Source organism: Eretmochelys imbricata, chromosome 1 (genome assembly GCF_965152235.1).
Source record: "Eretmochelys imbricata isolate rEreImb1 chromosome 1, rEreImb1.hap1, whole genome shotgun sequence".
NCBI lineage: Eukaryota > Metazoa > Chordata > Testudines > Cheloniidae > Eretmochelys > Eretmochelys imbricata.
The window spans coordinates 139,075,385-139,098,062 of record NC_135572.1 but is presented as its reverse complement, the minus strand read 5'-3'; the positions used below and the strand labels follow the sequence as shown (position 1 = coordinate 139,098,062).

Genomic DNA, 22,678 nt, shown 5'->3' with positions numbered 1-22,678 from the left:
ACAAAAAACCTAGATATAAAATCACCCTCACATATTATATAGTATAGTTTAACCCAACTGTATTTTTCATTAATGGTAAGGTAGCAATTTAAACAAGGGCCAAAGTTTGGGCTCCTCACTTAAGCAGAAAGCCCATGGGAGTTTTGGTTAACTAACAATGGCAGAATTGGCCCTAGAAGAGTTGAATACTTTCAAAAATCTACAATCAGCAGCATATTTAAACCTGGAGTGTCACCTTCAAGTTCAACACATTTAAAAATTCAGTCCACCTGCTGTTTGGCAACATCAAATGTTCACTGTCAGTTTGAAAACAAAATATCTGGAGTATAATTATGCAGTGAAGTATTGGTACACAGTATTCTATTAACGTGAAATCTGCAAACAAAATCCAAATCTTTATGTACAAGCTTCATAGCCGAGACCTGCTAGAAAAGCATAAAATCTGAAAATTTGAATCACTTCTTTCAAGTGAAAAAGAAAGCACGGAGTACTTAAGGCGCCACAAGTACTCCACCTTTTAATTTTTTTTTTTTTTGCTGATACAGACTAACACAGCTATTATTCTGAAACCTGTTCTTTAAAGTGAGTTACACACAGAGGCATATATTTGAAAGGAAATTACTCCAGTACTAACAGCAGAACATACACCGTTAAAGTGTTCTCCTCATATTAAAAAATACATAGTACATTTATATTCAAAAGGAGAAAATTACCTGATTCTAACACAGTGGATTGTGAAACTATATGGATCTTACAGAAATGCAGTATTGATTGTTACATTACCTCAGTGGGTTGCTATTTCTACACATTGAACTGATGGTCAGCATTTGCCAACTTATTCAGCACCTCAAAATTCATGGAAGTTTTTGCAACAGGAGTTAGCATACAATGAAGGATCAAAATAGATTAATAACAAATCCCTTTATTTAGGAAGCGTTTTCCGCAAAGTTTAAAGATTCAAAATCAAACAACGTACGTACCCACAAAGATCAGGCTTTCCCTGCAAAAATTCATAAGAAATCACTTTCTTTGGATTTCTTTTATCTAGACTCTTGAAGATTATCTACAGGTAGCCTTTAATTAGTTTCCAAGTAAAAACTTGCAACTGGGGCATCTTCAGGTTTTTTTTTCTTTTAATTCTTCATCTTTTTTTTTTTAAAAAAAACCCCTAATTACATGATTTTAAAAAAGCACAGACTTGTGCCTCTAAAATCTACACAGAAAATAACTGCTGGTTTTTTGGAGACACAACAGTTGATTAATCATTTCTTTTTTACGCTATGTTGCAGCCAAACTCCTGATAGAGTGGTCTGATTGATTTATAGCAACATTTTTTTTTAAAAGGACTGATAACAACTTGGATGTCTCGCTAAGGAATTGCATGAGCTTTCCAACAACAAAAAAGGGAAGGAAGGGGGTTGAAGGAACAATGCAGTGTCCAGAGTTGAAGTGTAATTAAAATTTTGCTTTAAAAAAATCATCCCTAGGTATTTCAGCGCCCTCCCTCCACTTCTGCAGAGTGCATACAGCATCGGTAGCCCAGATTCAGACCCATGCCTTTGTGCCCAGAGAAGCTGCCCCTTCTCTCCCCAGCCCCAATATTCCTGAGCCCAGGTTTCACAGTGCGGATTCCCTCGTGTGCCAATCACACCCTTGCCCGGTGTGTTGAAACAGAACCAGAAGTTGCTGGTGCTAGTCACTTGCGGTTGCAGCTGCACTAAGCACAGCCCAGGCAGTTCAGCTGCTTGTCTCCAGGGCCCTTGGTTACCGCCCTGAACTCCCAGCCACTTCGCAGCCATTCACAACACCAAGCCTCTGCTCTTGTCGGTTCCTTCCGTGCGAGGGGGGGGAGAGCAGGAGAGAAGATCATCCCCATCCTGGCAATGCAGCACTGCCCAGGGGAGCAGGATGGGGAGGGTGTTATGTAATAATCAGAGGGCAGGGTGCTGTGCAACGGCCCTGCAAGTACTGGGGCAGGGCGGGTATGGGTGCCCGCCTGGTACTGAGCCTACCTGCTGCAGGGAGAGGTGCACCACCGCTGCTCCCTCCCCATCAGCCAGGGTGGCTGGCACTGCCCGGTTCCCCTCCAGCTGCCCGGCCCCGGCCACCCCCCACTCCACAGCAGTCCCTGCCGCTGTTCTTCAGTCCTGCCCCGCTCCCTCCCTCCGTCACTGAGGATGTGCGCCCCTGCCTGGCACTTGATGGAGTGCTGCACGGCCACACAGCTTAGAGGGAACACAGGATGTAACACAATAATAGGCAAAGTATTCCACATGAGATGCTCCTTTAAAAAAAGGGAGGAGGAAGGGGAACTTGAGTGGGAAAAACAACTGAGAATGTTTGTGTATTATAGGCAAAGCTGGCTGCATTACTGATAAAATTGTCCAACACTACCCATTGTAAGACCCTGTTTCAATTACATATAACTTTGCCAAACTAACTGTTTTGACTGAAATTTTCCATACTGGATGTCAGCTCAGGCTGAACTTTTTGGGAAAGTTTCAGACAAAATGGCTCAGCTGTTTCTTAGAATGAGCTTAGGGAAAAAGTACTTTTTGCAATGTTAAAAAAACACTTACAACTTTTTCCACTGAAAAGCTCTAGAGTCCCCCATGTTTTGCAGCAGGGACTTAAAATATGGTAGGGGATGGCATTTGTGTCAGGGATGTGCCTTTTGCTGTTCCTCTAAAAATCCATCTGAATTTGGCAAAGTTACAAGCCTTTGAAAACTGTCATTTTGCACATGCTAAGTACAGACTTGTTAGCGCTTCAGAGCTAAAACCTTCAACCAATCCATCTGCATTGACCATGCTCCAGCTATGTGTGACCAGACTGGAAATGTGCTCTCCCCCACAGAGCAACTCAGTATACTCCAGCCCCGGGATGGAAGGGTTCAGCAAGACTTCCCTTGAAATTGTAGCTCTGGCTTCTGCATGCCATGCACTGGAATGGAGAGCAGGGAGATTCTCTCCTGTGTCTCAAGGACACCTCTCATCCCCACCCACAGCACTGAAGAGGAAGGTACCTGGCTTGAACGCAGAGAGGACAAGAGCCAGACAATGTGGGGTGGGATGGAGTGGAGATAAGATTGGGACTTTTTAGGCATGGAGACTGGGAATTGGAGCCAGGGAGATAAATGGCGTAGAGAGATTGGAAAAGGGAGCTGAAGAGACTGGAACTGATTGGGCAAGATTAGAACTGGGAACCAGTATGGTGTGGGAGAACAGGAAGATGGAGAACAGATCTGATGAGGAACTAGGGTGCCCTGGACAAGCAGCTAGGGGATGCGTGTGCTGAGGGGATAAGGGAGGGAAGGGGGGGCTGAAATTGGATCAGGAGCCTGAGAGCTGCGTGGGAGCTGAGCTGGGCTTGACAATAAGACTGGGAATATGGGTGGAGAGACTGGGACTCAGATGCAGAGTATCCAGTGGGAGACTTGCTGGGAAAGACAATCAGAACTGGGATGAAAAAAGTGTGAGGAGGAGACCGGAACAAGGAGCTGGGGTAGAAAAGAGACAGGACTGGAACAAGTTGGAGGGGATGGGACAGAAGGGGTTAAGCTTAGGGGAAACAAACCAAAGGGTCTGTAACCCCTAGAGGACATTCCCTCCTTCATTCCTCCAGGAATGAAATCCAAGATTCTAGAGTCTTGCTATTCTTCACACTCAGCAAATATCTGTGAAATCCACTGGCAAAGTGTCTCATCTCCAGGTAGTGCTGGTCCACATAGGGGAGGACATCTTACTACTGCTATCAGTTACTTTGTTAACTCAAGTGGCAGAGGTCTGTGTGGTACATCTAAAGGTTCCAACCTGCTGATGAATCATTGGGATGTCAATATGGTGCCACTTCTATTTTTTCAGTTTGCTTTTATGAAAACTAAGAAATTACACACAATCCCTTCACCCCATGTTAAAAGAACATAAAGGTTACTAAATCAAGCCCTCAAAAATTAGGAAATGCCAGAATTAAAGTGCCTGTGAAACCTTAATTTGCCTCCCCTTGTGCATATAAAATAAGATACATTTTTCAATTACATGATCATATACTACTTTCCCCCACAGGAATTCTGCCTCAGTCAGTGGACAGGATGGATGGTGCTGTGTGGATAATCAGATTTGTGTAGTAAAGACAACTGTTGTCTGTAAGACCCCTGCCTCGTATATACCAGAAGTTGGAAAGTGTGTAGTGAATGAGGCAGGGAACTGCAGGAAGATAAAGTATGGTCTCACACTTAAGGAAGTTGAATGCTGCCCTGAAGAACTTGGATTCTATCTCTGCCTCCACCAAAGAGCTGAGCACTCAGAGCTGCAATTTAAGTAAATGGGAGCTGTGCTTTGAACATATTCAGTGCTAAGTAATACTAAGTATTCTGAAAAATCAGATCATAGATGTCTCAAATTGGGAACCCTGAATTAGTGGATACATTTGATGTTTATCTCTATGCCTCGGCCCTATTTTACAGATGGGGATAATAGGCACTAACCACATAGAGGTGTTGTGAAAAATAAATGAATTAATGTTTGTGAAACACTCTGATACTATAGTGAAGAGCACCACAGAAAAGTCTATCAGGAAATTAATAATTCTGTCATCAGAGCAGGGTTTGAATAGTGTGCAATAAATAAATCGTAAGACCACACCACTGAGGAGACAATGAGGAGAAAGCAAAATAATGAATAGCTAGCTGCTCATTAATTGAGCGTTGCTCATCCTGTGCACTGAATGATGCAGGGGTCTCTGTGGGGGAGGGAAATATAGTCTTTAATTACACGATCACAAACTATTGTAATGTGTTCGTACAAGGGGGCTCTTCCCCGTGCTGATTAGGCCTCAACAGGAGTATTGTGTCCAGTTCTGAGCACCACATTTCAGGAAAGATGTGGACAAATTGGAGAAAGTCCAGAGAGGAGCAACAAAAATGATTAAAGATCTAGAAAACATAACCTATGAGCCAAGATTGAAAAAAAATGGGTTTAGTCTAGAAAAGAGAAGACTGACAGGGGACATAACAGTTTTCAAGTACATAAAAGGTTATTATAAGGAGGGGGGAGAAAAATTGTTCTTAATCGCTGAGGATAGGACAAGAAGCAATGGGCTTAAATTGCAGCAAGAGAGATTTAGGTTGGACATTAGGAAAAACTTCTTAACTGTTAGGCTGGTTAAGCACTGGAATAAATTGCCTAGGGAGGTTGTGAAATCTCCATCACTGGAGATTTTTAAGAGCAGGTTGGACAAACACCTGTCAGGGATGGTCTAGATAATACTTAGTCCTGCCATGACTGCAGGGGACTGGACTAGATGACCTCTCAAGGTCCCTTCCAGTCCTATGATTCTATAAATGTAGGTTGCACAAGCAACCTTAATTCTGGCATTTCCTATCTTTTGAGTCCTTGACTTTACAATCTTAATAATGTTATTTTAATGTACTTTGTGCATGTGTGTAATTATGAAGAATTCAAGCACAAGAACAAAACAAGCACAAGAACAATAACAAAAGTTTCCGCAATCTGGAATAACAAATCTTTCTATAAAATGAACTTTGGCTTTTGCTATTTTTATTAATTTTATTAATTTGGAGCTGGTCACATTCAAAGTAGTAAATTGATTGGAAGTTGTAGTAGAGCCTTAATCTGGTGTAACCAGGAAAAACTGGTGCTTAAATTGAGAGAAATAAGTATTTCACATTCTGCATGGTTCCAAGCAAACAAACAGTGTAAAACAAAGCTGGTTGTTAAAAAACAAAAACAAACAATAAGACAACACATGGAATGAGAGAGAGAATACCAAGAGCTATTCTGAAAGAGCAAGGGAATCTTGACCACCTATACTTTAAAGGGCCTATGCCAAGTTATCTCACCTCTGTGGAAATAACTCAAAACATTAAGGAGAGTCAAGAGCCTAAAGCACCTAATAAATCAGGAAAAGAAGAAGAACTACACAAAAGAGAACTTCTAACTATTTGTTTATAACAATCTATAACTGCGTGAGTATTTTTTATTCTCAAAGAAAAAAGTTTTGAACAATTCAAATTTTATACTAAAGTAATAAATAACAGTCTAAGATGATAAAAGCCAGAGATGGAAATGTAAAGTGAAGGAGTCTCTCTCTTTAATATAGTAGGTGCTTAAATTGAAGAAATGGCTACAATTAAAAATACCTTGGTAAAAATAGGAATATTTGCATTGTATTGACTGGATATTTTCTTTAAAAGGTTTTAATACCAGTATTCCTTATTTATGGACCAACATAAAATGCATGCTTATATTTCATTCACAAAATTCCATGTATGCAAGACAAGCTATGTATAACTTATATTTATTAAAAACAACATGTGCAGCAAAAGGAATCAAAAGGGAAAGCTGAGGGAGGTGGAGAGGGAAGATGAATAATTTAGGGAAGTTAAGGTTAGAAATTAAAAGACAAATTAAGAGAGTGACAGTACACAAATATAATCAGAAATTGCTTACTGTTTAGGGACAAGATCAAATCTCATCCTGTTCAGGAGCTCATCTTCTTGTAGCATTACCATAGCGATGGGGTACATCTGGTCAAAGTCAAAGTTAAACTGAACACCTGCTGGTGGGTCACGCAGAAAGTTTCGCCTGTCCTTTGAAGAACATGCTACAGTTATTAACTGACATCAGAGGAACTATATCACGTTTGACATACCAGACCATCTTACATTTCTTTAGCATCACAGCCATGTAACTTTCCGTTAAAGACAAAAGTGTAAATAGGAGGATACATTTTTCCATCTCTGTTTTGGCCCAGAAGTTGCTTCAGGCATGTGACTGGTAACCAGACAAACATCATGCTGTATCTAAATTTTGTATGCATATACACAATGTAGTCTAATTTTTTGATAAGTGATGAAATTACTGAAGGTACAGTAACTCCTCGCTTAATGTTGTAGTTATGTTCCTGAAAAATGCGACTTTAAGTGAAATGATAATAAGCGAATTCAATTTCCCCATAAGAATTAATGTAAATGGGGGGGTTAGGTTCCAGGGAAATTTTTTTTCACCAGACAAAAAAAGCTATATATATATATATAAAAATAAAATACACACACACACAAAGTTTTAAACAAACAATTTAATACTGTACACAGCAATGATGATTGTGAAGCTTGGTTGAGGTGGTGAAGTTAGAGGGTGGAAGAGGGTGGGATATTTCCCAGGGAATGTCTTACTGCTAAATGATGAACTAGCATTCGGCTGAGCCCTCAAGGGTTAAACACATTGTTGTTAATGTAGTCTCACACTCTACAAGGCAGCACGAATGCAGGGAGGGGAGACAGCATGGCAGACAGACAGACAGACAGTGTGTGTGTGTGTGAGTGAGTTTGAGAGAGAGATGCACATTGCCCCTTCAAGTACACTGACACCACACTAAGTACATTGCCTTTAAAAAAAGAGTAGGACGTTGAGACAGCAGCTGCGGCCAGCTCTCTGTCCTGAGCCCTGTTGTGCCTCCTCCCTGTTCTATATGGAGAATGGGTAAGCAGGGAGCAGGAGTTGGGGGGAGGGGGACACCCTGACATTAGTCCCCCTCTTACTCCCTCCCCTGCACAGCAAGCAGGAGGCTCCCGGGAGCAGCTCCAAGGCAGAGGGCAGGAGCAGCACATGGCAGTGGGGGGAGGGACAGCTGTACTGCCAGCATTTGATAGCCTTCTGGGTGGCTGCTGCACAGGGAACTGAGGGGAGCGGGGAGCTGATGGGGAGCTGCCGGTCCACCCTGGTTCCAAGCCCCCACCAGCTAGCTGCAACGGGCTGCTCTTCCTGCAAGCAGTGGACAAAGCAAGCGGCTGCCAAACAATGTTATAAGGGAGCATTGCACAACTTTAAATGAGCATGTTCCCCAATTGATCAGCAATGTAACAACGAAACAACGTTAACTGGGACGACTTTAAGTGAGGAATTACTGAATATGTTTTAATCAAAATAAAACACAGCTTTAACAACAAACAAGAAACTTACTGCTGATAAGGCCAAGATTTGTTGTTGAATTGTTTCTTCTTCATTGCTATCTACCCAAGGAGGCACTGCTGCTTCTGTCATTAAAGAGGAAAAAATAATTCAAGTTTTATTATATTTAAATACAAAAATATTTATACTAAGACAGAGCAACACACAATGCCAGAAAGACAGCTGAGCCCCTGGGGCCCCTGTGTTGCTGTCACCCAGCTGAAAAATTAAATGGAAACAGGACATCTTTAAAACAAATTGTTTCAGAACTGTGCTCACTTTAGTATATTAGTTTAATTTCTGTTTTTTTTACAACGGATCTCAAGGTATAGCAGATGAGTTATGGGAATGAGTCTTTGCTTATTAGAGCTGGTCAAAAAAAGAAAACAATTCAGCAAGAATTATTTTCAATCAACATTTTATTACTTCTTCAAAAAAAGTGCATTTTTGGGAAGAGATAAGGGATCACTAGTTGAAACTTAGCTAAAACAAGTTAACTATACAGCTAATCCAGCATTTTCTACTAAATTCAGCAAACATATTTAACTATAATAATTGAAAATCAGTGGGATTGATCTCTTGTGACTTATTTTGAACCTCAGGTTGTTATATTTTGTGAGGAGGCAGGCATTCTGTGAGGGGGGAGAGGGGGAATACAAAAAAAATTAGATTCACCAAAATAAGAGGGTGTATTTTATAATGCTTAATGCTAATTTATAGATTTACTTTAAAATGTTCAGAGAAGTTCAAAGGGTAGTCCAAAAGCGAGTGTAAGTTTGGGGAGGATACACTGTACTACTCATACATAAAGTAAAGATTAAATCTCTAGGTGTGAATATAAATGCATACTTAACATAGTATCTAATAATATATATTAATAAAGGCAAACAGTATGACAAACTTCAGCATGATCCATTTGAAACCATCAACATATTCAAGGTTAAAAAGAGATCTATGTCAAAATGCAATACACTTTTCTATCCAGCCTAACCAATGACCTAACCAATGCAGGGACAAATTCTGCCTGTCTTACTCGCATAAGCAGACCCAGTGATCTCACTCTTTAATAGGCAGCAGGTTTAAAACAAACGTAAGGAAGTAATTCATACAATGCACAATCAATCTGTTGAACTTGTTGCCATGGAACATTGTAAAGGCCAAAAGCATAACTATGTTCAAAAAAGAATTACAGAAGTTCATGAAAGACTTAGCCAAGATGGTCAGGGATGCAACCCCATGCTCTGGGTGTCCTTGAATCTCTGACTGACAGAAACTGTGACTGGCCGACAAGGGATGGCTCACTCAATAATAACACTGTTCTTTTTATTCCCTCTGAAGCATCTGGTACTGACCACTATTAGAAAACAGGATACTGGGCTAGATGGACCACTACTCTAACCCGATATGGCCATTCTTATCTAACCATACATAGATGCATAACCCAAGAAGGATTTGGATCACAGATAATTTACAAACCTTAGAGAAAGCAATTTTCCCCAGAACAATAAGTAGAGCACATCCCACAGAGAAACTAATGAAATGCTAGAGTGGCACCCACACCGTATGTTATTCATTCCATCTAGTAACGTGTTTCAGGGCTAGTAGAGAGCTCAAGTGACAGGCAATCAGAATGCCTGCCTCCTCACAAAAATATAACAACCTGAGGTTCAAAATAAGTCACAAGAGATCAATCCCACTGATTTTCAATTATTATAGTTAAATATGTTTGCTGAATTTAGTAGAAAATGCTGGATTAGCTGTATAGTTAACTTGTTTTAGCTAAGTTTCAACTAGTGATCCCTTATCTCTTCCCAAAAATGCACTTACTGAAATCCTGATATACAACTATTGTGCATTATACCAAGTTTCCATGGGTCATCTTTTTTTGTCACAAGGATTAGGTTTAATCCTACTGAGACTGAGCTGATCTATGTAGCTTTCATCAAAATTTAGTGAAACGTGTTAGTTATCTTTAGTCAAAGACCTACATTTAACAATAAATATTCAATACCTGACTTTTTTGTGTGCTTTTCTTGAACAAATTTCTCTTGTTCCTTCTGAAAGTCTCCAATAATTGTCTATAAGAAAAGGTAAATTCCCTTAATGGAATATGTTACAGAGTTGTCTAATAACATTCAGAGAGTAAATAATTTGAAATACATTTCAACTTAACATGACACTTTAGTTATACTTGAGGCCTTACTCTTTTGCAAGTTAGCTAAGCGAGAAGACGTCATACTAATTGTTCAGCCCCTTACCCCTTAACTGCACCCAAAACTCAGTTTTCTCTTTAAGAGCTGAAACTCGTGTGTATGGTCCTCCAAAGCGATATGCATATTTTACCAACTTTGAAAAATAAATTTCATGAAAGTGTACTGTGCACATGCAATATGTTATTTTCTTATCCACTTAAGTACACACAATGCATAGATTCCCTGAACATCTGCATATTTAAATAAAGTATTTTAAAGTGCTTTAAAAAGTATTACCCATTCAAACACACCCAGATCATATTTTAAAAGAAGAGAGGGGAAATTAAATGCAGGGAATAAAAAAATCAAACACAATGTTGCAGTTAAGATTTTACAAGTCACCAAATTCAAAACGTACGGTTCCCAAAGCAACCCCTAGAATTTGGCAGAGAAACTGTGCTTACCTAATAGAGAGTCATACTTCCACTCTGTGACATTTAATAATTTTCAGTAATCAAGGAATTATTCAATGTCCTGCATTAAATCTAGATAATCAAGAATTTACTGTATTGTAAATTAATGTTAAAACTGAAAAAAAAACCTGAGAAGTCTCATAGTAGAGCTAGGAGCATGATTCATGCTCTGTGAAATGAACCTTACTATGAAAGTCTTAAGGATTTCAATCTATTTAATTTAGTCAAGAGAAAGTTAAGAGGCAACTTGATCACAATCTAAGTACCAACACAGAGAGAAGATATCCAACCCTAGCGGGCTGTTTAAGTCTACCAGACAAAGGCATAAAAAGTTCTAATGTCAGGAAGCTGAAGTCAGAAAAATATGAACTGCTAATAAGATGCAAATTTTAATACTCAGGTTCTTAACTAATGGAACATATTACCAAGGGATGAGGTAATTTTTCCATCATTTGGAGTCTTTAAATCATGCCTTTCTAAAAGATATGTTCTTGCTCGTTCACCAATATTTGGGCTTGATGCAGATATCAATGGTAGAAATTCTATGGGCTGTGTTATATAGATGGATCACAATGGACCCTTCTGGCCTTAAAATCTATTGGTTTATGAATCTGTTAACACCAGTAAATACATAGTACTTCATATGCTCAGTGGGCAAAGTTCTGGATACTGAGAACTATAACTGGATTTCCTGGTTTTTCTGTGTAAAATTTCAGCCATAATTGGGAATTAATGTAATTGATTAATGTAGCCTCACAAGAGAATGGCATATTAGGCCTAAGAAACCAGCTTCTGAAACCATCTATGGATAGATAATTTTCTAGGAAAGTTACAATCTACAAAGTTCTGATTCTCAACTCCCAGTGGCATTTAAAAGGCAGGTTGGATAGCTGCCTTCCCTCTTTCCAGTCAATTAAGTTCAAGGTTACAGTCAGGTCCCCAGACAGTGATTCTCAGCTAAATTCCCCAAAAGGCCTCCATCCCTCAAAACACTCCAGCCTTGGGGCCAGAGTGAATCTCGCTGACTGTTTGAGGCGTGACTCAATCTTTAAATTAAGGAAGCAAGTAACTTTAGTTGTTTTTAATCTTGAAATGTGAACGCAAAGAAGTATAAGGAGCAGGGAGGGTTATCAAAAAAGATGTATGATTTCATTTTTACTGGCAGAGAAGAGGTCAGGGAATTTCATCCTTTAGTCATAACATCTTCAAGTGGGGTAAGAAAGAAATCTAAGGTTTTAAAGGGAAGATATTTTTTTTTTCAGTGTAATTGTTATCAATAAACCCACCATTAATTACACTGCTTCTTGACGCCATCTCCCCCCAAAATGAAGTAATTCACTATTGTATTTCTCAGTCTCTCTCTTCATTTGTATTTTTAGAGTTTTTTCCTCTTCCTCCATCATTCCTTTATTTCTGTAGAAACTGTGTTTTTACTAAGAGGGTTACACAAGTTCTTTTTGCATCTCTTACTCTCAGTTATCTAGGCCCTGCACTGTATCATACCTCCTTGTGGGCCAGAGTTGGATGCTGCTCTATTAGTGAATCCAGTGGAGAAGCAAGGCATCAGGCTACAATGCGAGACCTTTCTTGCCAACCCAAAACACTACACAGACCAAAGTATGCACTACTTCAAATCATTCAGAGCAGTACCTTTCTCCTTTTGCTAGTCTCTCCATTTTCCCATTTGAATGCATCTTTTCCCTAACACCCTTCTTCTCTTACTGCCCACTCCCCAACCCCATACATGCCTGTGCCATTCTTATATATCCTGCTTTCCAGATGATACTTCCAAATACAGTACACATTTTTTTCCTTTTTATTTGAAAAAGTTTTATGACTAAGTTCATGAATAGTAAACTATGTCCCAGACAGTTCTCCTGACATACCCAAGGCCAAGCTTAATAGTTGCTTTTGCATGCAGTTCTACAGTTACTGAAACTTCCTTCATGGTATCTATGGTATCATCACAAAAGAGTGAATCAATATGTCCAGCATCATAGTGACAACATATTTTTCAAAGGACAGAAACTCACAAGAAGCCATTGGCAGACTACAATTAAAATAAAAACATTTCACAAAATAATTATGGAAGTTGTGTAAGAACACAATCAAGCTTACAGGTACAGTACTGTAAGAAATGCAAGAAAATGGTAGTATTCTCATTTACACTATAACAATACGTTACACAAATGAAATGACAGAAGCACTGAAATAAACAAGAGATATGAATGGAAGCCTGTACTTCTCATGCCCAAAAGACAAGATACAGCAATAGAAAACATATTATAAAATTCTCATCATAGACAGTAATAAATAAAGAAAAACTCTAGTTAAAAATTTCAGAACAACCCTTGCATACACAGATCAGAGGATAATTTAAAAGAAAATCCTAAATCATATAAATGTCAGAAAACAGACACAGATATTCATGCCACCTGAAGTTTATGATCGCAGAAAGGCTTGAAAAACAGATAAGAGATTATGGTGTATATTTTCCTATGTTGTAATCAGAGTCTATTTTCTTTGTTTCCTTCCATTGTTTTCTCCACCCTCTTCTATAGTTCCTGTCCCTTTGTTACTCTGTTACTACAAAGAGTTCACCACATACACCCACTTATATGCAACCATTCACAAAACTCAATCTCACTTACCCTTTTTCCCAGGATTTGAAAAGTTTACCAGATGAATAATAATATAGGTTGGGCTGGTATCACAGCCTATTATTAAGGCTGCCCAACAGTGTTTCAGTTGCTTATAATGTTGCCAAAATGTAGTCGTTCAGACTGTAATTTTCATGATGGGTGTCTATCCCAGATTCAATTTTTGTGGAAAATTTCAACCAATATGGTCTAGCCATTTCCAACAATAAGGCTAAGGAAAAATATATTGTTGTGCCCTTGTTGAAAAATTCTGACAACCTTTTCTTTGAAAAGTTCTAGGGTCTTCGTGCTTTGGAACAGGGACTTAAAATTGGGCATTGGGTGGCCGTTGTGTCAGGGATGTACCTTTTGCCATCCATCTGAAAAGCTACTCAAATTTGGCCAACTTATAAACTTCTGAAAAATCTTAGTTTGCACATGCTCAAAAGAGATTGACATTATAGCTTCTTAATTCCCCAAAGATTCTATCTGCACTGAGCTGGACTTTTCCTGAAATTGCAGCTCTGAGCTGCTAAGGACCAAGCCAGATCCAGGAACCTGAACTGAAAACAAGAAGTCCGTTTGTTCTGTGCTCTCAATGATACACACACATACATAAACACACACACACACTGCCCAAGTAGTGTGGAGGAGGAAGCAGCCCAATTCAAATGCAGAGGGGACAAGAACCAGACATCCAGAGAAGGAAAAGGGAACAGATTGAGACAAGGAGTCTGGGGAAGCAGAGGGAAGACAGAAACTGAGACTGGGGGCAGTTGAAAGGAAGGATGAGGGGAGACAGCTCTGATGCAAAGCTGGGATGCAAGTGGAGAACTAGAATTGGCTGGACAAAGACAGGTACAAGGAGCTGGGACACAGATTGGATGAGAAGCCCGGGGAGGGAGATTGTAGCTGGGAGACAACTAGAGGGCGGGTTATGGGAGAAAGATTGGATGATGAGCTGGTAGGGGGTTGGAACTGGTTGGGCTAGGATACTGGAGACAAGGAGCCAGGAGGATGAGGCTAGGACTTGTTGGGCAAGAAGATTGGAATGAGAAACCTGAGGAGCAGAGACTGGGATTGGCTAGGTGAGGAGACTGGGACAGGGATGAAATGCCAAGGGTGGAGAAAAGACAGGACTGGAACACAAACAGGATGGAGGTGATGTGACAGTAGGTATCAGGGCTGCGGGAATGGGCAGAAGAGTGTGCCTCCTGAACCTGGAGCAGAACCCAAGATTTGAGTCTCACCATTCCCTCTGGAGACAGCAAATATCTATAAAACCCACTAGAAAAGTGTCCCATCCCATTCCCTTGTAATGCACAGAGAACACCACCTACTATTGCTATCAGCTACTCTGTTAGCTCAAATGGAAGAGGTCTATGTGGTGAATCTAGAGCAGGAGTTGGCAACCTTTCCGAAGTGGTGTGCTTAGTCTTCATTTATTCACTTTAATTTAAGGTTTCGCGTGCCAGTAATACATTTTTAACATTTTTCAGAAGGTCTCTCTCTATAAGTCTATACATTATATAACTAAACTATTGTTGTATGTAAAGTAAACAAGGTTTTCAAAATGTTTAAGAAGCTTCATTTAAAATTAAATTAAAATGTTGATCTTACGCCGCCGGCCTGCTCAGCCGGCTGCCAGCCTGGGGTTCCGTTCACCTAAGTCGGCAGCAGGCTGAGCGGGGCCTGTGGCCAGGACCCTGGCTGGCAAGGGGCTGGCGGCCAGAACCCCAGACTGGCAGCAGGCTGAGCAGGACTGGCAGCCGGGACCCCAGACTGGCATGGCGCTGAGCGGCTCAGCCCGCTGCCAGTCTGGGATCCCGGCCCTGCCCACATAGAGTGGGTACCTACCTTCTCCCTGGTTCTAGCCCATTCTCTTCCTCTCTCTCTGCACTGAGCTGAGGGTGGGATTGCACTGAGCACAGAGCTGGGGTGTAGGGTCTGGCCAGGAGCTAGAATGAAGGAGGGGGGCTCAGGGTTGGGGGTGGAGTGCTTACCTGGGCAGCTCCCATTTGGTGCAAGGGGTGCAGGTGGGAATGTGGGGTGGTGGTGCAGGAGCTCCCGTTTGGTGCTCAGGGTGGGGGTGGGAATGTGGGTGGTGCAAGAGTCAGGACATGGGGTGTGTGAGGAGGGTGCAGGAGTCAGGGAAAGGGGTGGGGGGGGCTGGGTATGCGTGGGGGTGCTGGAGTTAGGGCTGGGGTCATGGGGGGTGCAGGAGTCAGGGCAGAGGGCTGCGTGTGTGTGAGGGGGGTGCAGGGGTCAGGGTAGAGGGCTGGGGTGTGTATGAGGGGAGGTGCAGGGGTCAGGGTAGAGGGCTGGGGTGTGTATGAGGGGAGGTGCAGGGGTCAGGGCAGAGGCAGCAGGGAGGGGCAGGAACTCAGCATGCTGGGGGAAGAGGTGGGGGAGGAGGGAGCTTGCCTGCTTTGCAGCAGCAGCTGCCAGGACCAAGCTTCTTCACTCTGCGGGGGTGAGGGGAGGGGGGGAGGAGAGGGGAAGAAGAGCAGGCCGGGGCGGGCAGGAGTTTTAACGGCACGCTGCTGCCTGCCAGGGTCTTGGCCTGGGTTCGGCAGCGGGCTGAGCGGGGCCAGTGGCTGGGACTCGGCAGGTAGCAGCGTGCCATTAAAAATTGGCTCGTGTGCCATCTTTGGCAAGCGTGCCATAGGTTGCTGAGCCCGATCTAGAGGTTCCAACCCTGCTGGTGAACCATTAGATGGCAATATGATGCCACAGGATGGAATCTGTTTTTCAGTTTACTTTTTTAAAATAAAAATAAACTAGCTATATTAAAAGAATATTAAGATTGCAAAGTCCAGCACTCAAGAGTTAAAAAATGTCAGAATTAAGGTTGCTTGTGTGCAATAAATAAAACCTAGGGCAACACACTGAACAATGAGGAGAAAACAAAAGATTGAGTAGCTGCTTATTAAGTAAGCATCACCCAATAATGTAACAGTGTTTTGTAATATTTATATAAATTAACCGGTCATGTTTATATTGTAATGCTTTGATAGTTAATACATAAATAAAAATATTAAAACGATCTTACAGTTAAGATTGCTATAGTGATAACATTTTTGTGAGAGAGATTTTCATTAATAGCGTTCCTTGAAATGCCCATTCTGTATAAACACTTCTGTCAGATAAAACAAATTTTGTTTAGCTATTTATTCAAGAAATATATGAAATCAGCCCTAAAAATCTGCAATTTTAAAAACCAGTTTTGGGGGTTTGTTTAAGGCAGACCATTTTGCAGGCCCAGACACTCTATACAGATGCTGATGAACAGTATTTGAAATAAAGCAGATACTAGGAGTACATTACAGATCAGTTTCACATAATGCAGAAAAAATACCTTATCAATGATGGTATCAATTTTCCCTTCTTCTACAGACTTCTTTATATTTTGTGCTGTTTCAGCAACCGATTCAGATATCTTTTTTGTAGCAGCAGTCGCAAAATTGAAGAGATAATCTTTCACAAATGAAGAGATTAGAGTTGTAAATATTTTGTTATATCGAATTCTTTAGTTATATTTTCTTTTCTTCTTGTACATTTTTAGACACCTAATCTGAAAGTCATGTTTATAACAAAAGTTCTAAAACAGAATTACTTAAACTGGCTTCTTAGTACTCTAGAAGGCCTTTTTGCAGGTGAACTATATATTTCTATCCTTTTTTAAATTCTTCTCCCTTAGGGATGGAACTGTATGTTTGGCCAAAACTTTTTTTTTTTTAAACTGATAAGCTATTACAGATCTGAAGCTCTTTTTCATTTAATGAGATATTCATCTTGTTCTTTGGGCTTCTAGACACTACCACAATTTAAATAATATTCAGACAAACCATGAAGAAGCCACTAGCCTTTAAACGTGTGACAAACAACAACTTAATATCGAGGTATCTTGAAATGATGTGGGATTAGTTTATTTTTTCAGATACTATGTGTACGGTACCATGTAAATATCTAGAGACATAGATTTAGTAGGTGTAAAGTTTTCTGTAGTCTTCCTAGTGATTCAGTATATCTGATGCCAATAAATTGGTACAATTTAACACTGATAATACTCAGATTTTATGCAGAAGTCATTTTAAATCTAAGTTAAGTGGTGCATATCAAAAGAGGAATAATTGAGAATATGATTTAGAACCCAGGGGACATCAGAAGAGAGGAGTGAAACATTTTAATCATTCCAGGAAGGTCAAGCTGAAACTTTAAAAACTGTTGACTTTCAGAAACAACTGGCACTTCAGGTATTGCCACTCTTTCTGCCAAAAAGAATACCTAAGCTTTTTTTCCTTTCTAGAACTTCAGGTCTACAAGACAATCTGAATTTCATGAATATTAACTTAATACTTTTTTTTAAAAAGCTATAACTTTTATCCTCACTATCATATACAAAACAGTGGGTTGTTCTTCTTAACTTTTTGTGTCACGGTAAACAGAACAGGAAGAGTGAGCTGGAATCGGAAACAGATGATATTGACTAACCCAGATGTTTGGCTCGACCACACATAAATTGCTAAAAGTTTTTAGGAATACTGTGAAACAGATCCTTGCCCCTTTTTGCTGGTGAAAACCACCAAAGACCGATGTCTGCTACTAATGGACATCATCAACTCCTTCTGAGAAATGACACTGCTAATGCTCCTGAAATATTCAATAGTCCATCCAATCTTTAAACAAAAAACAAAAAACAAAAAAACAAACCCACACTCAATGAAGATGACTTCTCCAAACACTTTCCTATGTCGAACCTCTATTCCTAAGAAAAGCCAGAGTAAACAGCGACAACAAAGCTCTAGCACATGGTATCTGTTACCCTGGGTGATTTACAATTAGGATTCAAACTGTGATGTGTACAGGAACAAAATGGGACTTTCCTCATGACAGTGGATGTAAAAATAAACTCATGTGACAGTTGTTAATCATGTCATTTATGCATCCCAGGAAGGATGCTTAGATACCATGGCTATCAATGCAGTATAAGAGCCTAATTAGATAGGACATACGATTGCTATCTATTTAACATTATTGAACCTCTCCACAAGTTATGACATAATCTATCAAAATGTACTACTGATCCACCACTTACATATGTGGCAACATCAAACAGGTGTCAACGCCTAGTGATAATCAACTAAAATTCATTTTGGCCAAGACAGAAGTAATTCTAGTCAGAATTTATACACCAGAATTAGCTGGGTCACCGACCTCCCCTTTCCATCAAAGGCAACTGCCCCTCCAACTGTCAAAGTAGTACAAAACCTCAAGTTTTTTATAATAGCCGAGAAGGCCACACAGATGAAAATCTTTTATTCCACTTTCAGATTACTATGCAACATTGCTCTCAATGATCTGGTTTGCTCTCATTGAATTATTATATTCACTAAATCTGGGTCTAACAGTGGCAGCAGTAGAGAGGCTACAGCTCTTTTAGAAAATGTGATAATTCATTTCTGCAATAGGACAGGCCATCACAAGAACATCAGCCCATATTTGTCCTTCCACTGGCTATCAATTTTCTTCCATTGAAAATTCAAAGCCACCTATGCTTTAGGACCCAGCTATATCAGAACAACCAATCAAGACATCTACACTACTCTAGCACAATGCAGTTCACAAAGCCCACAGCAAAACATGAAATCTAGGAACAAATCATTCTTGTTAAATGGGGGTTGGCTGCAGAAATGGGTTCTGAAAGAGATCAGACGAATTCCAAAGTTTCAGAGGATACTGTAAACCCTGCTCTTTGATAATGCTTCTCCATCACAACCAAGTTAATGGGGAATAGAGCCTTCTGTGTTTTATCCATTCAGAGTGGTACATGAAAGCAAACCTCCCAAATGTTATCTGATTATAGCTTTACTTATTCAGAGGAGACATCAATAAAATAAAATGCCATAGTTTGGTGTACTATACAAAACTTTTCATGCAAAAATTTTATTGCACTTCATAAACTACACTATATTATTTTCTATGCAAACATCACTTCTCCCACCAACTGACACGAACACAACAGGTGTTTAAAGGAACACTATCTAGCCACGCCTCTGTCTGATGAAAACAGCTTACTTATTATTTGTAACAAAGCTCACTATAACTGAAAGATTAGCGAGAATACTTGAAAAAATATTTTCAGTTTATTTTTACTTCAGAGAGCAGTTCATATAGTCAGTCTCTCATAGGAACAGTGGAAATAACCACACTGAAAAAGTAGAGAAATGTGCCACTGGAACTTTGGGGTAAGGTTCGTATCCAAAACTACTTTTTTTAAAAAAATTTGTGCCATGATTTCAAATTGTGTGGTGTCCCTTGAACAGTGCACAGTGACATTACAGAATTGTTAAGAACACCTCCATCACATACATTCTATTGTTATTGTTTTGATAACTAAATTATTGACATCAGAAACACAGAAACTTGGAGCTGAGACAATAGAATGACACCTAATTTTCAGCTTCTAACTTTATTTGCATGAATGTCTCTTGAAAGTCCTGGTTAGGGTGAAAGAGATACAGAAGAGGTCCAAATTTGTAAAATGCAGAACAATACATGTCAACTGGGTACATATCATAAACCTATGCCACAATTATATCACAGAATGTAATTCATATATGATTTGCAAAGCCTAGGCAAGTGAAAGAGATGACTAGAGTCTCTCGAGAGGTAAAGCCTGAGGATTGAAGAGCTTTAGCCCTGTCTTCACTTGGGCAGGTGGGGAATGGGGAGATATTTTTAATTAAGTCAGCTAAGAAGACCTGAAACACCACTCAGCAGCTAACATAGACAATGTGACACCTTTAAAATTGTTTGCTGGTGATATTGTAAACCACGCTCCTTCCTTAAACAATTATCAAACAGTGTCTACATTAGATGTTATGGTGTCTTGACTAGGAAAAAGATGTTTTTTCACCGGAGTTAACACAGAGAAGGCACTTCAACTGAACTGAAACCCCACTTAATGCCAATGTAGACACAATTTAACAGCTTTAGCTGATTTTAGCAGGTCAAGTTATGGGTCCCATTTACGCTGTAACTTGACCTGCTAAAATCAAGTTAAAGGTATTAAACTGGGCCTACTTGGTGTTGAGTGGTTTTCAACAGCTACATTACCTGGATTTTAAAAAAGGGCACCTTTTCCTATAGTCTAACTAGAGCCTAAGGGATAACATGATTTTTAAGAAGCACCTTTTTGCCAGGCCTACACCCATGTATTGTACTGGTATAACTATTTCAGTTAAGGCAGTGGGTTTTTTTAACTGAATTAGTCATATTGGTAAAACCCACTTTAGTTATACTACTGAACAGGTGGCTTACTGCTATAGCTTACTCTGCTTTCCAAATAGTAATAAGCTAGTCAAGAATAAGAGACCTTTATATCTGTATTACTGCATCAACACTTAGAGGGGATTGCGTCACTTTAGTTAAAGTGAGACAATTTTTCTGTGCAGATAAACCCTAAGAGACACCGATCAGCTGACCGTATTTCTTTATTAAGATATTTCTAGTTCCACAACCCCTGCAGGAAGTTTTCCCACCCCCAGTGTGTTATAATATGGTGTAAAGAGCATGTGTATTGTTTTCCCCAAGCTCCTTTTTAGAGCTTTAACCTGTGCTGTGAGGCTCTGGCTGAGACTCAGGGAGGGTGTGAAGACAGGAGGGCAAGTTCCATGGGGATGAGTAATAAACTATGTGGTGGGGTGGGGATAGAGGGAGTCAGTGGGTGGATGGAGAGGAGATAGGTGTTCGCGTTGCAGGGCCAGATTAACGGGGGGGGGGGGGGCGGGGAATAGATCAGCATCTGTGGGGAGAGCAGCTGTCAGAGCTGGTCAGTATGGGCGTGTGTGTGCGCGTGGGGGGGGGGAAGAGGGCAGACAGGGATAAGGGGGCCTGTCAATGCGTGGGGGATGCAGACCGGGGTGTCGCTGGGGTGGGGAACGGGATCTCTGGGAGGATGCAGCGTGAAGTCTGTGGGTGGACGGGAATGGGGGAGGGGAAGTGCCAGTAGCGGGGCAGTAAATGGGGACGAGAGGTCTGTTGGCTGGGGGCTACTGGGCCGGGCTGTGCGCGGAGTCCCCGCAGAGCAGCAGCCCCGCGACCGGGGCAAGAGACGGCTCCCCCTGCCGGCCGCGGGCCGGACACTCACTGCCGAGTCCTTTGGCCTGGCTGAGGAGCGGATCCGGATCCACCTGCTCCTGGCTCCGCACGGCCGGGTCCCCGCCCGCCGCCTCCCCCTCGGCGCCCCCGGCTTCGCTCCGCTCCCCGGGGCTGCTGCTCTCTTCGGGCGGCGGCTTCTGCTCCTCGCCCGCCCGCTCCAGCCCGAACCAGCTGCCCAGACCCCGCAGCATCCCGCAAGAGGCGGCCTCGGCCGCTCGCGGTGCCGGACTCCGGCGGTTCCTGGTGCCCGCCGCCGCTCCCAACGGCTCTAACGGAAGCGCCCACGGACCGAGAGCGACACAACGCTATCACCGGACGCCGGAGTCTCCCCTCCTCCGATCCGGGTTACGTCACTTCCGTAGGTCACGGGGGCGAGACGCTCCGTAGTTCCTTCTCTCTGTTCCTCCCCTGGGGAGGGGGAAGGAAGAGGCGGGCGAGGGGCAGAGCGGTGGGCCGGGGGAAAGGGGGGCTAGCGATGGGGAAGTAAAGGAGAGGGGGCAGCCAGTGGGGTACGGGAGAGGTGGGGATTTGCGTGCAGGCGCTTCCTCCTCTCCCGCAAGTTCTCGCACGTTGGGATTGTTCATTGAAGTCAATGGCAAGTGCATGTGCGAAAAGATTGCAGCCTCCAGGATTGTTCCTGGAAGGCGTGGGGGGGGGATCTACTGTGTTCTCCCATCGCTGCCGAAGGCACGGTTTGGGGTTTTGTTTAGTTTTTACATACACACGCTATTTTGTAAATAAATACATTTCCCCACCATGATGCAGCGCTTTTGTCACCTCAACCCACTGATCTTATACATGCAAACTTAGGCCCTGATCATGCATGCATGTACTTAATTTTACATACTAATGAATAGTCACATGAAGTCATATAGGACTTCCCACGTGTGTAAAATTCAGCATGTGGATAATCGGGACCATACATTGCATGCTGCTTTGGGCAGGGTGCTGTCATTTGTGTTTGTCCATAAAGCGCTATGGCTCTGTAAAAATAAGTGTTAAACCCGACAATGCTTTTTTAAGATAATGTCTTCCAAGTTTTGGTGGCTTTCTCCATATGGACATATTATAATGGAAGACCAAAAAATTCCAAAGTGTATGTATCAAGGAGTGCAGCTACACAACTGGTGATCATGTGGGTGCCAAAAGCTTCAGTGGTGCAATAAGATTGCTGGTGATGGAATATACAGCCAAACCACCTTAAGCACATAGCCAGAGATGATCCAGGTGGCCCTGAATCT

At 41.5% G+C, this 22,678-nt stretch overlaps 1 protein-coding gene across 1 annotated transcript in view; it reads right to left on the bottom strand.

Moving 5' to 3' along the window:
- The window catches only part of SYAP1 (synapse associated protein 1), a 34,990-nt gene extending 13,229 nt beyond the window's left edge, over positions 1 to 21,761 (bottom strand). The window contains exons 1-5 of the mRNA XM_077816277.1: positions 21,427 to 21,761; positions 16,633 to 16,751; positions 9,982 to 10,048; positions 7,983 to 8,056; positions 6,471 to 6,610 (exon numbers count right to left, since the gene is read on the bottom strand). Of these exons, the coding sequence (XP_077672403.1) occupies positions 6,471 to 6,610; positions 7,983 to 8,056; positions 9,982 to 10,048; positions 16,633 to 16,751; positions 21,427 to 21,628 (602 nt within the window). The 5' untranslated portion in view covers positions 21,629 to 21,761. The remainder of the gene's footprint in view (positions 1 to 6,470; positions 6,611 to 7,982; positions 8,057 to 9,981; positions 10,049 to 16,632; positions 16,752 to 21,426) is intronic.
- Between the last annotated feature and the right edge of the window lie 917 nt (positions 21,762 to 22,678).